We start from the raw sequence: 15307 nt of genomic DNA on the forward strand, positions 1-15307 counted from the left end.
ATCACAGTTGGTCATGATGTATACTTTATTTCATACATTTTTGGATTCAGCTTGCTCGTATTTGTTGAAGATTTTTTCATTAATATTCATGAGAAGTATTAGTCAACTGTTTACTTTTCCTTTCTTTTTTTTTTTGATGTCTGTATCTGGTTTTGGTATTAGGGTAATACTAGCCTCATAGAATTATTTAGGAAGTGTTCTCTCTGCCTCTGCTTCCTAGAAGACCTTGTGGAAAATTGGTATTATTTCTTCCTTAATTATTTGGTAGAATTTATCCATGAAACCATCTGAGACTGGCACTTTAATTTTTGGAAAGCTATTAATTATTAATTCATTCCTTTAACATATATAAGGCTATTCACTTTATTTCTTCTTGCATGGGTTGTAGTACTTTGTGTGTTTCAAGGAATTGACCTATTTCATCCATGTTATCAAATTTCTGGACATAGAGTTTTTCATATTCCTTTATAATTCTTTTAATATCAGTGGGTCAGTAGTATGACCCCACTTTCATTTGATATTGTTAATGTGTGTCTTTTCTTGGTTGGCTTGGCCATAGGTTTATAGTTTTATTGATCTTTTCAAATAACCAGCTTTGGCTTTGTTGATTTTCTCTATGATTTTTCTGTTTTCAATTTTATTGATTTCTGCTCTAATATTATTTCTTCTGCCTGTGTTAGGATTAATTTGCTTTTCTTTCTCTAGTTTACTGAGACAAGGCTTAGGTTATTGATGCTTAATTTTTCTTCTTTTCTAATGTATGCATTTAATACTATAATTTCCTTCTAAGCACTGCTTTCTCTGCAACCCACAAATCTTGATAACTTTTATTTTTATTTTAATTAATTTCAAAATATATTTTCAAAATTTCACTTTAGACTTCTTCTTTAACTCGTGAGCTATTTAGAAATTTCAAAATATTTGGGGTACTTGGGAATTTTCCAGCTATTCTTCTGTTGTTGATTTCTGGTTTAATTCCATTTTGGTCTGAGAATATACTTAATGTGATTTCTGTTCTTTCAAATTAGCTAAGTTGTGTTTTATGGCCCAGAATGTGGTCTGTCTTGATGAATATTACATGCAAGCTTAAGAAGAATTTGTATTTCACTGTTCTTAGATTGAGGAGTCTATAAATGTCAATTCTATAAATGTCAACTATTAAGATAAAATTGATTGATAGTTCTGTTTAGTTCCTCTGTACCTTACTAATGTCTTGCCTGCTTAGTCTATCAATTATTGACAGAAAGGTAAAGTGTTCAACTATAATAGTATAGATTCATCTCTTTCTCTTTTCTAAGTTTTTCCTCATGTATTGATATTTTGATGCCCTTTTATTAGGTACATACACATTTAATATTGCTATGTCTTCTTGTAGAATATATCTCTTTATTATTATGTAATGCCCTTTATTCTAGATAATCTTCCTAGTTCTGAATTCTACTTTGTCTGAAATTAATACAGTTTCTGCATCTTTCTTTTGATTAGTGTTATCCTGTCATATCTTTTTTTTTATCTCCTTAAGCTATCTGAATGGCTTTCTTGTAAACAACATATAGATTTGTCCTATTTTTTTAATCCACTCTGATGATCTATCTTTTATTTGATGTATTTAGACCATTAAAGTGAATTGATATTTTTGGGTTAATATCTACCATGTTTGTAACTATTTTCTATTCATTGCATTTATTCTTTGTTTCTTTTTCCCCTCTTTTTGGTGTTCTGTGATTTTAATTGAGCATTTTATGTGATTCAATTTTATCTCTTCTCTTAACATACCAATTTTTCTTCTGAAAACATTTTTAATAGTTACCCTGGGATTTATATTATGTATACACTTTTAACTGATCTAACTCCATCTTCAAATAACACTGTATTGCTTCACATGTAATGCAGAGTATTACCAGTTCCTCCCTTCTGTCTCCTGTGGCATTCCTTTCATTCATTCCACTAATTGCTACTGTTTTTGCTTTAAACAAGTAGTTATCTTTTAGATCAACTAAGAATAAGAAAATAAAGTATTATATTTTATGTACTTTTATTCATTCTCTATACTCTTCCTTTGTTTAGGTTGATCCTTTATGCTGATCTATATCATTTGTCTTCCTCATGAAGAACTTCTAACATTTCTTAAAGGGCAGGTCTGATGGCAATGAATTCTCTCAGTTTTTGTTTGAGAAAGTCTTCATTTCTCTTTCACTTTTGAAGAATAATTTTGCTCTGTATAAATATCTAAGTGGATGGATTTTTTTTCTTTAAAGAATAATTTTGCTCTATGTAAATATCTAAGTGGATGGATTTTCCCTTTGAACACTAAATATTTTACTCTACTTTCTTCTTGCTTATATGATTTCTGACAAGAAATTTGTATTAATCCTTATCGACTTATTCTTGTTCTTCTATAGGTAAGGTGTTTGTTTTTCCCTCTGACGTCTTTCAAGATTTTTTCTTTGTCCTTGGTTTTCTGTAGCTGGAATATAATATCCCTAAGTGTTTTGTTTGTTTGGTTTTTTGTTTTTATTTGGGAAGAGGGGTTGTATTTATCCTGTTTGGTGTTCTCTGAGATTCCTGGATCTGTAGTTTGATGCCTGTTATCAATTTTGGAAAGTTCTCAGGCAATATTACTTGAAGTGCATCTTCTGTTGTATTCTTCCTTCTCCTCCTGTTATTCCAGTTACACATATGTTATATTTTTTTGTATATCCCACAGTTCTTTGATGTTATGTTTTCTTTTTTTTTTTTTCTTTCCTTTCTTTTCTGTTTACATTTCAGTTTGGGAGGTTTCTATTGACAAATTTTCAAGCTCACTAATCCCTTCCTTGGTGGTGTGCAGTCTAATCATAAGCACATGGAAGGTATTCTTCATTTCTATTACCTTGTTTTTGATTTATAGGATTTATTTTTATCCTTTTGTAGACTTTCTGTCTGCTCACATTAACCATCTGTTTTTGCATACTGTCTACTTTTCCCTTTAGACCCCTTAACATATATTTTAAATTCCCATAGTTATTTAAATTCTCTGTTAATTCCAACATCTCTGATATACCTGAATCTGGTTCTGATGCTTGATTCATCTTTTCAGACTGTTTTTCTTTTCTTTCAGCTTGACTTGGTAATTTTTTGTTAAAAGCTAGTCATGTTATACTGAGTAATAGGAAGTGATATAAATAGGACTTTAATGTTTTAAAGGGAAGATTTATGTTAATCTGGCCAAGGGCTTCAAATTCCTCTAGTGTCCTTGTTGTTTTCTCTCTTTGTATAGTCTGTGTCTTGCAGCCCTCTCTGTTGTAATTCACTGTTATTTCACTGAACCCCTGTTGGTGTGGTGGTAAGGTGTAGGGAAAAGGTTATTCTATTATCTTCCTGTTCAATTTCAGTCTTTAAGTGGGCCAGTGTTTCAGGGTCATGACCTTCACCTATGTTTCTCCAGTAGTATAGATATTTTCTCCGGGTCCTCACTCCCTTCCCCATCTGTGGAATTCCCTATATATTTCCTTGAATTCCTGACCTCTGTTAACTTTGTTCCCCGCCCCACCCACTTCATTGACACAGGAAGGGCTGGAGTTGATTGGATAGAGGAATTTCCTTCCAGAACCTGTGATAAGGCTCTAGCAAGGTTGTTTTCCCTGACATTGTAGGTCTTTGTTATGGAGAAGGATCTGAATATATTTTACAGTAATTACTCTTCCCTTCCCCCTGCTAGAGCCATGAAGGGATCATTCTTGAATCTTCACTATGAGAATCTGGTAGGGTTCCTGAAGGCAAGATGCATGAAAGTGTGGGTGCTCCCCTAAGATTGCAACCCCCAGGAGTTGTTCACTTTCAAGTTAGTCTATATTCAGCCTGCAGCAATTCATTGAAATTACCATTCAAGAATTCTGATTTATGGCTTTAGTTGTTCCTGCATCAGATAAGAATATTTCAACTGTGTCTCTCTGGATGTAATCATCTGTCCAGATATCCAGGTGGCAGTTTGACCTACAACCTTAGTTCTCTGGTACGTCCAAGAAAAGTTCTTGACTTTCAGTTTGTCCAGCTTTTATTGCTGTAAGGATGGAGTGACAACTTCCAAGTTCATTTTCCTCTGATTAAATCTTAAAGAAATTTGTATGGAGTAAACACTAGTATCCATTCATTCTTAGTTTGGTTAGAAATAAGAACTTTAGTTAGACTTCCCCAGTAAGAAAAATCCTAGAGTCTACATTGTTCTGTACTATAAATATACTAAATCAAGAAGTTACAGGGACTCTGGATCAAGATGGCAGAGTAGGAAGATCCTGAGTTCACCTCCTTCCATGGGCACACCAAAATTACAACTACTTAAAGAGCAACTATCTCTGAGAGTGACCTGAAGACTAGCAGAAAAGATTTTTCACAACTAAAGCTATAAAGAAGGAGCTGCAACAAAACAGGAGGCACAGAGAAAAGGTCTAGTTAGCACCCACACTCCCAATGTGGTGACCCACAAATAGGAGGAAAATCAAAACCATGGTGGTCCTCCCCAAGGAGCAAGTAGTCCAGTCCTTACATTGGGATTCCCAGCTCAGGTGTCAAGGACCAGGATGACAAACCCCAAAATACCTGGCTTTGAAAAACTGCAGGGCTTATGTTCAGGAGAGCTGTAGGAATTTAAGACTCCACTCTTAACAATGCATGCAAAACCTCACTTGCTCTGAGTCCTAGCACAAAGGCAGCAGTTTGAAAGGTAGTGGGGTCAGGCCCACTCACTGATCTTGGAGAGCCTCCCAGAGAGGCAGGAAGCAGCTGGGACTACCCCTGATGACTGAGTTGCTGGCATCAGCCATTTTTGTGATCTCATTCTACCGTGATGACATTGGCACTGACAGGTACCATTTTGGAATTCTCCCTCTAGCCTATTAACACTGGGGGCCTGCCCCACCCACCAGCATGCCTGTGGTAGTCAGGTGATGCTGGGCCTTGCTGCCACCTGCACTGGGGGCCTGCCCTGCCCACCAGAGAACTGCAGTAATAGAACACTACCAACAACATGACCAGCCATGCACATGGGCAGAAGTTGCACACGGCCATCCCTCACAGGTAGCCATGTCAGGGTCTCACACCAGCCACTAGTGAGCCTGCTGCTGTTGCATGCTGCTGTGCCACACAGCCACTCACACCAGGGTCCTGCCCTGTCCACCAGTGCATGTGCTGCAGTAGCATGCTACTGGGCCTCACAACCAGCCACACTGGGGACTTGTCTCACCCACCAGCATGCCCACAGCAACTACATGAGGAAGGATCTTGCAGTCAGATGAGCTGGGGGCCAGCCCTACATACTAACATGTCTGCAACAGTCAGCCCTGCCACACCAGAAAGGCGTATGCTGCCCATGTAGGGAACACCCCTGCTGCATCCAGCTTTGGTAGCAGGGGGTCTGTTCTCCTGGGCTCCATAGAAGATCTCCTACATAAGTTTACTTCTTCAAGATCAGGAGAGGTAATGGATGTAATGCAAAGAAATAAGCATAGAGAATTGGGCAAAATGAGAAGATAGAGGAGTATGTTCCAAATGAAAGAACAAGACAAAACCTCAGAAAAAGAACTTAACAAAATAGAGATAAGCAATCTACCCAATAAAGAGTTCAAGATAATGATCATAAAGATGCTCACAAAACTTGGGAGAAAAATGGATGAACACAGTAAGAACTTCAACAAAGAGTTAGAAAATATAAAAGAGAACCAATCAGAGCAGAAGAACACAATAACTGAATTGAAAAATACACTAGAGGGAATCAACAGTATATTTGATGATCTAGAAGAACAGATCAGTGATCTGAAAGACAGAGTAGTGAAAAACACCCAAGGGACACAACTAGAAATAAAATTATGAAAGAAAAAATCTCACTGGTAAAGGCAAACATATGGTAAATGTAATGAACCAACTACTTATAAAGGTAATATGAAGGTTAAAAGATAAAAGTAGTAAAATAACCTATATGTACAATAAGTAGTTAAGGGATACACAAAACTAAAATATACAAAATCTGAACTCAAGAACATAAAATGTGATGGTGGAGGAGAGGGAAAAGGTAGGGCTTTTAGAATGTATTTGAACTTAAGAGATCATTAACTTAAAATAGACAGCTATATGTATAGGTTGTTATGTATGAAACTCATGATAACCACAAACCAAAAACCTTAATAGATATACAAAAAAAGAAAGGAAATCAAACATAAAGCTAAAGATAGTCATCAAATTACAAGGGAAGAGATCAAGAGAAGAATAAAGAAACAGAGAAGAAGTACAAAACAACTAGAAAACAATTAATAAAATGGCAATAAGCACATACCTAACAATAATTATTTTAAATGTAAATAGACTAAATGTGCCAATCAAAAGACATGGGATGGCTGTGTGGATAAAAAAAAAAAAGACCCATCTATATGCTGCCTACAAGAGACTCATTTTAGACCTAAAGACACTCACAGACTGAAAGTGAAGGGATATAAAAAGATATTTTATGCAAATGGAAACAGAAAGCTAGAGTAGCAATATTTATATCAGACTAAATAGACTTTAAAACAAAAACTGTAACAAGAGACAAAGAAGAGCATTACATAATTATAAAAGGATCAATCTTGAACTTCCCTGGTGGCACAATGGTTAAGAATCTGCTTGCCAAATCAGGGGACACAGGTTTGATCCCTCGTCTGGGAAGATCCCATATGCAGTGGAGCAACTAAGCTTGTACACCACAACTACTGAGCCTGCGCTCTAGAACTTGCATGCCACAACTACTGAAGCCCACATGCCTAGAGCCCATGCTCTGCAACAAGAGAAGCTACTGCAGTGAGAAGCCTGCACACTTCAACAAAGAGTAGCCCCTGCTCGCCGCAACTAGAGAAAGCCTGTGCACAGCAGTGAAGACCCAACTTAGCCAAAAATAAAAAATAAATAAATAAAAGGATCAATCCAACAAGAGGTTATAACATATAAATATCTGTGTGCCCAACATTGCAGCACCTAAATACATAAAGCAAATATTAACAGACATAAAGAGAGAAATAGACATTAACACAATAATAGTAGGGGACTTTTAACACCTCACTTACATCAATGGATAGATTATTCAGACAGAAAATCTATAAGGAAACATTGGACTTAAACAACACATTGTATAAGATGAACTTAATAGATATATACAAAGAATTCCATCCAAAAATAGAAGAATGCACCTTTTTTTCAAATGCACATGAAACATTCTCCAAGATAGATCACACGCTAGGCCACAAAACAAGTCTCAGTAAATGTAAAAAGGTTGGAAATCACATCAAGCATCTTTTTGACTACAGGGTATGAGACTAGAAATCAACTACAAGAAAAAAACTCTGAAAAACAGAACCAAGTAAAAATTACCTGAGACCAATGAAAATGGAAGCACAACTTTCCAAAATCCATGGGACATGGCAAACTCAGTTCTAAGATGGAAGTTTATAATGACACAGGCCTACATTAAGAGATGAGAAAAATCTCAAATATAACAATCTAATGTTACACATAAAGGAACCAGAGAAAAAAGAACAAGCAAAGTCCACAGTTAATAAAAGGAAGGAAATAATAAAGATCAGAGTGGAAATAAATATGACAGAGACTAAAAAGACAAAAGAAAAAAGTCAATGAGACTAAGAGTTGGTTCTTTGAAAAGACAAATTAAATCAACAAACCTTTAGCCAGACTCATCAAGAAGAAAAGAGAGCCCAAATAAATAAAGTCAGAAATGAAAGAGGAGAAATTACAACTGACATGAAGGAAATACAAAGCATCATGAGAATATTATGAACAATTATATGTCAACAAATTAGACAACCTAGAAGAAATGGGTAAATTCCTACAAATATATAATTTCTCAAGACTGAATCATGAAGAAATAGAAAATCTTAATAGACTGATAAATAGTAATGAAATTAAATTGTTAATCAAAAAACTCCCCAAAACCAAAAGTCCAGGTCCCAATGACCTCACAAGTGAATTCTACCAAATTCTAGAATTAATACCTATCTTTTTCAAATTATTCTAGAAAATTGAAGAGGAAGCAATACTTTCAAACTCATTTTACTAGGCCAGCATTACCCTACTTCCCAAACCAGACAAAGTCATCAAAAAAAGGAAAATTACTGGCCAATATCCCTGATGAACTTAGATGCAAAATTTCTCAATACAATATTAGTAAATCTAATTTAACAATACATTAAAAGCATCATACACCATGATCAAGTGAGATTCATTTCAGGGATGCAAGTATAGCTTAACATCCATAAATCAATCAATGTGATACACCACATTAACAAAACAAAGGACAAAAATAATATGGTCATCTCAGGAGGTGCAGAAAAAGCATTTCACAAAATTCAACATCCATTTACGACAAAAACTCTCAACAAAGTGGGTGTAGAGAGAACATACCTTAACATAATAAAAGCCATATATGACAAACCCACAGCCAACATCACACTCAATGGTGAAAAGCTGAAATCAGTTCCTCAAATATCAGAAACAAAACAAGGATGCCCTATCTCACCACTTTTATTTGATATATATAGTATTGGAAGTCCTAGCTACAGCAATCAAACAAGAAAAAGGAATAAAAGAAACCTAAATTGGAGAAGAAAAATTAAAACTGTCACTGTTTGCAGATGACATGATACTATAAATAGAAAAACCTAAAGACTGTACCAAAATGCTATTTGAACTAATAAATGAATTCAGTAAAGTTGCAGTATACAAATATACAGAAATCTGTTGTGTTTCTATCCACTAATGTTGAACTATCAGGAAGTGAAATTAAGAAAACCCATTTACAATTGCATTGAAAAGAATAAAATACCTAGGAATAAATTTAACCAAGGAGGTGAAAGACCTGTACTTTGAAAATTATAGGACATTGATGAAAGAAATTGAAGATGGTACAAATAATGGAAAGATATAATGTGTTTATGGATTGAAAGAATAATTTTGTCAAAATTACCATACTACCAAAAGCAGTCTACAGATTCAATGCAATCCCTAGCAAAATACCAATAGCATTTTTCACAGAAGTATAACAAATAATCCTAAAATTTGTATGGAAACACAAAAGATTACAGATAGTCAAAAAAATCTTGAAAAAGAACAAACCTGGCGGTGTCATGCTTCTCAATTTCAAACTACACTATAAAGCTATAGTAATCAAAATAGTGTAGTACTGGCACAAAAACAGACACATAGATCAATGGAACAGAATAGAGAGCCCAGAAATAAACCAATGCTTATGTGGTCAATTAATCTATGACAAATGAGGTAAGAATATAAAGTGAGAAAAAGACAGCCTCTTCAATAATGGTGTTGGGAAAACTGGGCAGCTTCATGCGAAAGAATGAAATTGGATCACTTACTTATACTGTATACAAATATAAATTCAAAATGGATAACAGATTTAAATGTAAGACCAGAAACCATAAAACTCCTAGAAGAAAACATAGGCAGTAAACCCCTTGACATTGGTCTTAGCAGTATATTTTTGGATCTGTCTCCTCAGGCAAGAACAACAAAATTAAAAATAAACAAATGGGACTATATCAAACTAAAAAGCTTTTCCACAGTGATGGAAACCATAAACAAAACATTAAGGCAACCTACTGAATGGGAAAAGATATTTGCAAATGATATATCTGGTAAGGGGTTAATATCCAAAATGTACAAAGAACTCACTCAACTCAATACAAAAAAACAAGCAGTCTGATTAAAAAATGGATAGAGGACCTGAATAGACATTTTTCCAAAGAAGAGACACAGATAGCCAACAGACCACATGAAAAGATGCTCAGTAACACTGGTTATCAGGAAATGCAAATCAAAACCACAATGAGATATCACCTCACACCTGTCAGAATGGCTACTATAAAAAAAGATAGCAAATATAATAAGTGTTGGCGAGGTTGTTGAGAAAAGGGAAACCTTTTACACTTGGTGGAAATGTAAATTGCATCCACTATGGAAAATGGTATGGAGATTCCTTAAAAAATTAAAAATACATTGATTATATGATCCATCAATTCCACTCCTGGGTATCTATCTAAAGAAAATGAGAACACTAATTTGAGGAGATATATGCACCCCTGTTTTTATTGCAGCATAATTTTACAATAACCAAGATATGGAAGCAACCTAAGTGCCCATTGACAGACAAAAGTATAAAGAGGAGGGGTTACATGCACACACACACACACACACACACACACACACACACATACACACGGAATATTAGTCATGAAAAAAATGAAATCTTGCCATTTGCAACAACATAAATGGGCATAAAGGGTATTATGTTAAGTGAAATAAGTCAGGCCAAGAAAAACAAATACTTTACTATTTCACTTATATATGGAATCTAAAAAGCAAAACAAGTAAACAAACAAAACAGAAACAGATTCATAGTTACAGAAAACAAAACTTGGTGGTTGCCAAGGGGAATGGGGGTAGGGGAATGGACAAAATAGGTGAAGTGGATTAAGAGGTATAAACTTCCAGTCATACAATAAGTAAGTCATGGGGATGTTATGTACAGCATAGGGAATACAGTCAACAATATCATAATAACTTTATATGATGACAGATGGTTGTTAAACTTATTGTGGAGGTTATTTCATAATGTATATAAATGTTGAACCACTACATTGTATACCTGAAATTGATATCACATGTCAAGTGTACTTCAATTTAAAAAAAAGTTAACAACCAAGTGAAAGGCTAGAGAAATGAGTCAGCAGTCTACTTCAGTGTTCTCTCCTGCATTCCCTCCATCTCATCTCGTTTTTACTTTCATCCTAAAGGCCTTGCATCTCCCCATACTTCCCTGAATGAGATGGTGGTTAAAAATTCACTCACAAGACCTTGTGGAATTGAGAGGAAATTTAAGTGACTCAACCAAGAATACAGAGCTAATAAGTGAGAGACCCAGGGCTTGAAATCAGTCTACTGACTTCAAGTCTTGTTCCTCATGTTGCAGCTGCAGTGGGTGACTGGTACAAATGGGCTCCAAACCAAAGTTCACCATGGGGTCCCAGCATTCACAAAAAGAGAACTCTCCTCCAGAGGGAAGTAGATTTGGCTAAGCAAATAGGATTTGCTTAATAGGGGTGGGAAAGTAAAGAGATAAAGAATATTTATTTTTCTTGGAGATGGAATTGAGTTTCTTACCAAACTTAAAGCTTGAGCTGTTGGAGGTTTTCTAACAAGCAAGAGAACTATGGGCCACAGTAGAGACTTCAAATCTCTCTACTACATAGTCTCATTCTCTACTGCTAATAGGGTGTGATACATGATTAAGGAGAAGTGAACTGGGTGACTGGCCAAGAACCTGAATTTGTCTTCCTGTATTTCTGATTCAAAAACATTAATTAGAACTAAAGTTTTCTAACTTCTGTGGTCTCATTACCTGTTTAAAATTTTCATTTAGCAGTCATCAGTCTGCCAAATATATGTTATATATTATATTTTATATATTATTATATATTATGGTATGCATTTTATATATTACATATATTTAGCATAATTCACTATTGTACTCCCAGCACTTAGCACTGGGCCTAACCTCTTTAAGTAAGGGCCAGGTTTGCTTGTGCAGTTCCAAATGCTTTTCTCTGATTTGATTTAATACTGGAGAAAGTGGATACTCATGTTCCCTAAAATCTTAACTGCTTCTATGTGAATAAGACTCTACAGCTTGAACTGCTGCTGGAAATGCTCTTCCTTTGGGGGTCTGCATTGGCTAGAATGAGGATCACAGGTGGCTATTTCATAGAGGATTCTTCTCTTTTGAAAAAGGTTCAGGGATGAGGTTTTGCTTTATTTGGGAAGTTTGAGGCCCTGGGGAATTCGAATTTTGCTTAGCTTGATTTCTCTGGTACATTACTATCCATACTGTGAATTTCCCTTGGGTGGTGATATACTCTGGGTAAACAGAAAATGCCAGCTAAGTGGTGCAAGTTCAATTCTGCCTTCACCCCTTTTCTGTCTTAGCCTTATTATCTGTAGAGTTGAGAGCCTTATCCCTGCCTCCTTCCTAGGATCGTTCTGAGGACCTAGTGGGATAATGTCTAGGAAAGCGTTTTGTGTTAAGGACCACATTATGGAAGAGTTGCTTGCCATAAAATGATCCTGAGCGTGAGTAGTGACCAAAATAATCCTGGGGAACAGGGAGGATTCCTTTCGGGTTGTTTAATCCAGCCAAATATTCAGTGAGAGGCTGGAATTGTTTAGTAGGTCAGAAAAAGTTCTGTGGCCAGGATCTTGATGGATGGGGTGTGACAAGGGCTATTGAAAACATCTGATTCTATGGTGTGTGACTGTGAAGCTATTCCATTCAAACAAGTTTTCTGGAAAACCTGGGTAATAAACGTTCTAGAAGTCCATAGTGATAAGGTACTCTGCATGATGCCGTCCACAACCACATAGCCCTTGGCCTTAGGAGATGGCCCCATACATAGATCAAGACAGCCTTATTGCCCAGGTAACAAACATTTATTTCACTGAACCTCAGTATGCAGGGCCCTTTCTTGGCTTGATGAGATTAGCTTTATATAGATCACAGAAAAATATCCCAAGGCTTATGTCTTTGTCATAAATATTAAGCACACTTTGTCTATTTCTCTATCACATTGTATTATGGTGAGTTCTGCATAAGCCCATCTCCCCTGCTAGACTGGGAGCTCCTTTGTTCAAGGATTAGTGCAGAATTATTTTGATATTTTCCATGTCTAGCCCAGTATCTGGCATATAGTAAAGATTCCATGTATGTTTATTGAATGACTGTCAAACACTTTGCCTGCAATACTTTGCTTTTAATTATTCAGTTCTTTTATTTGACAGTTAACAACTTCTCTTAATTTCTTTCAGCCACCTTATATTCTTAGGGAACTTTAGGTATAGTTTGATTTTTACCATTGTCTCTATTGACCCTGAGAGAAGGCCTGATAGTTCTGTTATGGTCTGGAGAGCAGATACATGTGCTATTTGGGTCTCTGTATCTTCTTTTGAAGGCTTTTCTGAGTAATGAGCCCACCCTTTAATTCTAATGGAAGTTGTGTCCTGGAGCCATCGTAGCCCCAAGTCTGAGGTCTAGCCTAGTCAGTGACTTGTTCTCCTCACTGGGTACTCATTTGGATCCCAAACCCCAAATCTACGTGAAACTCCTTGATCAGCCTCTGCTCCCCTGCTCTCTGTGATTGCCTGATTCAGCTTCATCATAAGTGCATAATTATTTCTGTGTATGACCTCTAAATACTCTAGTCTCATTCTCTTTGCCCCCATGATTTTCTCGGCTTAGAGTCTATAGGTTCATACAACTTCTTAGGTGTCTCGGTGGATCTAGGTAAGGACAATAAGGATGCCAAAAATTCACATAGATGCCTCATAAACTTAATCCGAGTTTTCCTGAGTCTTAGATGATTCCCATTGTTTAAAAGTTAAAGCCAAATTCCTTAGTTCAGCAAACAAGGCCTTTACAATCTGACTCCAACCAACCTTCTGGTCTTATCTCCCTTCATTTCCTTTCTTGTACCCTGGAGTCAGCATGCTGAGTCACGTTCCATTTCCTCAACATTTCTCTTAACTTTGATACATGTGAAATATTATTTCTTCGCTTTGGAATTCTTCTCCTTCAACAATTTGCCTATCAGACAGTCTCCTGTAAGTGTTTTAAAACCAGTCCAATTTACAGATCACCTCCTCTCTGAAGAATTCTCTGGCATCTCCAACAGAGTTTCTCTTTCTTTCTCTCCCTCCCTCCCTCTCATTCCCCTTCAATCTTTTGTATATATCACTTGACATAAAGAATTGAAACTATATCTTTAAATGGTTGTCTTTGCCACTAGAGTTGAGTTTTTTGAAGCCAGGCACTAGGGTTTTTTTTCATCTTTCCTTCCCCAGGATCTAGCCCACAGCCTGGTTCATTCCTATTACCCATTACATGCTTTCTGAATTAACAGCAGCCAAACTGACCCGGGAGGATCTTGGAATGTGCCCTCAAACGGCTGTTAATATGGCTGACAAGATTTGGAATTGCTAGGATCTCTAATTAAACTGTCTGTGGTCACCATCCTTAATAAACAGTTTTGCTAGAAACTGGGATAAATTAAAGCAGCTGGGAGAGGAAATCTGTTTCCCCTGGGCTATCTCATTCTGAGGCCACTTTTTCTGTCCACACAGTGATTTATGACTTGATATGTCATATACAAACAGACTGCAACAGAGACTCCAAGTTGAACAATTCTCATACTCTTAAGTAGGAAGGAAGGGATTGTAGGGAAGAATGTATGTCCTGGATTCTGTTTTTTCTAAGGGACTCCCTGTTGTCTTCATTAAGTGGAGAGCCACAAGAAAATCAAAAGGCCAATGAAAAATCCTTGGTCCACATTACTCCTTGACCTCTTCTTCAGGCATATCCTGTCCTTGTTTGTCTAATTATCCACAAAAACAGGGCCAGCACTTTGTCCAGGGGCTATATTTAAAGCTTTCAGACTCCCGGTTGGAGGCTGTTTCTGTTCCTCTCTTCTCCTCCTCCTTATGGGCCAGGTCTCTGGGAGCCAAGGACATGGAGCTCTTCTCCTCATAGTTCTGATTAGAATGGATGCTAAGAGCCTCAGGAGAACAATTCCCAAATTGTCAGGAAAGCTTCCTTCCAATGGTCCAGAGCAGAGCATCCTTGATCTCTTTGTTCCTTGGGGTGTACACCACAGGGTTCAGTAGGGAGGTGATCACAGTGTAGGTCACTGAGATTAGCTGATCCTGATCCTTGGTGTTCTCTGACTTGGGCTTGGGGTAGACAGTGGAGGCACAGCCATCGTGAACAATGACCACAATGAGGTGGGAGGCGCAGGTAGCAAAGGCCTTCTTCCTGCCCTCGGCTGAGGCGATCTTGAGGATTGTAGAGATAATGAGGACTTAAGAGATGAAGAGCAGACCCACAGGCACAACGAGCACCAAAACACTGATGATCAAAGTCAGAATCTCATTGACAGTCGTGTCAATGCAGGATAGCTTCATCACATGTTGGATGTCACAGAAGAAGTGGGCCACCTTTGTTGCACAGAAAAGTAACCTGAATACAGGTGTCACCTGTGTCATAGCTACAATCAGCCCAATGCTGCAGGCCCTCCACACCAGCTGGTTGCACACCTTCTTGTTCATAATGACTGTGTATCTCAGGGGGTTGCAGATGGCCGCATATCAGTCATATCCCATTGCTGTGAGCAGGAAGCAGTTAGTGATCCCAAAGGTTGCAAAAAAGAACATCTGTGTGGCACAACCGTCA

The 15307-nt window shown here is 37.0% G+C and overlaps 1 protein-coding gene across 1 annotated transcript in view; it reads right to left on the bottom strand.

Annotated features, from left to right (window-relative positions):
• The window catches only part of LOC309635599 (olfactory receptor 10J1-like), a 46411-nt gene that overhangs the window by 13589 nt on the left and 17515 nt on the right, over nt 1-15307 (bottom strand). Inside the window, 3 exon segments of the mRNA XM_082407094.1 lie at nt 1-14937; nt 14941-15222; nt 15226-15305. The exon segment at nt 1-14937 is cut by the window's left edge and continues 13589 nt beyond it. Coding sequence (XP_082263220.1) covers nt 14659-14937; nt 14941-15222; nt 15226-15305 — 641 coding nt within the window. The 3' untranslated portion in view covers nt 1-14658.

Source organism: Balaenoptera borealis (assembly GCF_965194805.1).
Source record: "Balaenoptera borealis genome assembly, chromosome: 1".
NCBI classification, from domain to species: domain Eukaryota; kingdom Metazoa; phylum Chordata; class Mammalia; order Artiodactyla; family Balaenopteridae; genus Balaenoptera; species Balaenoptera borealis.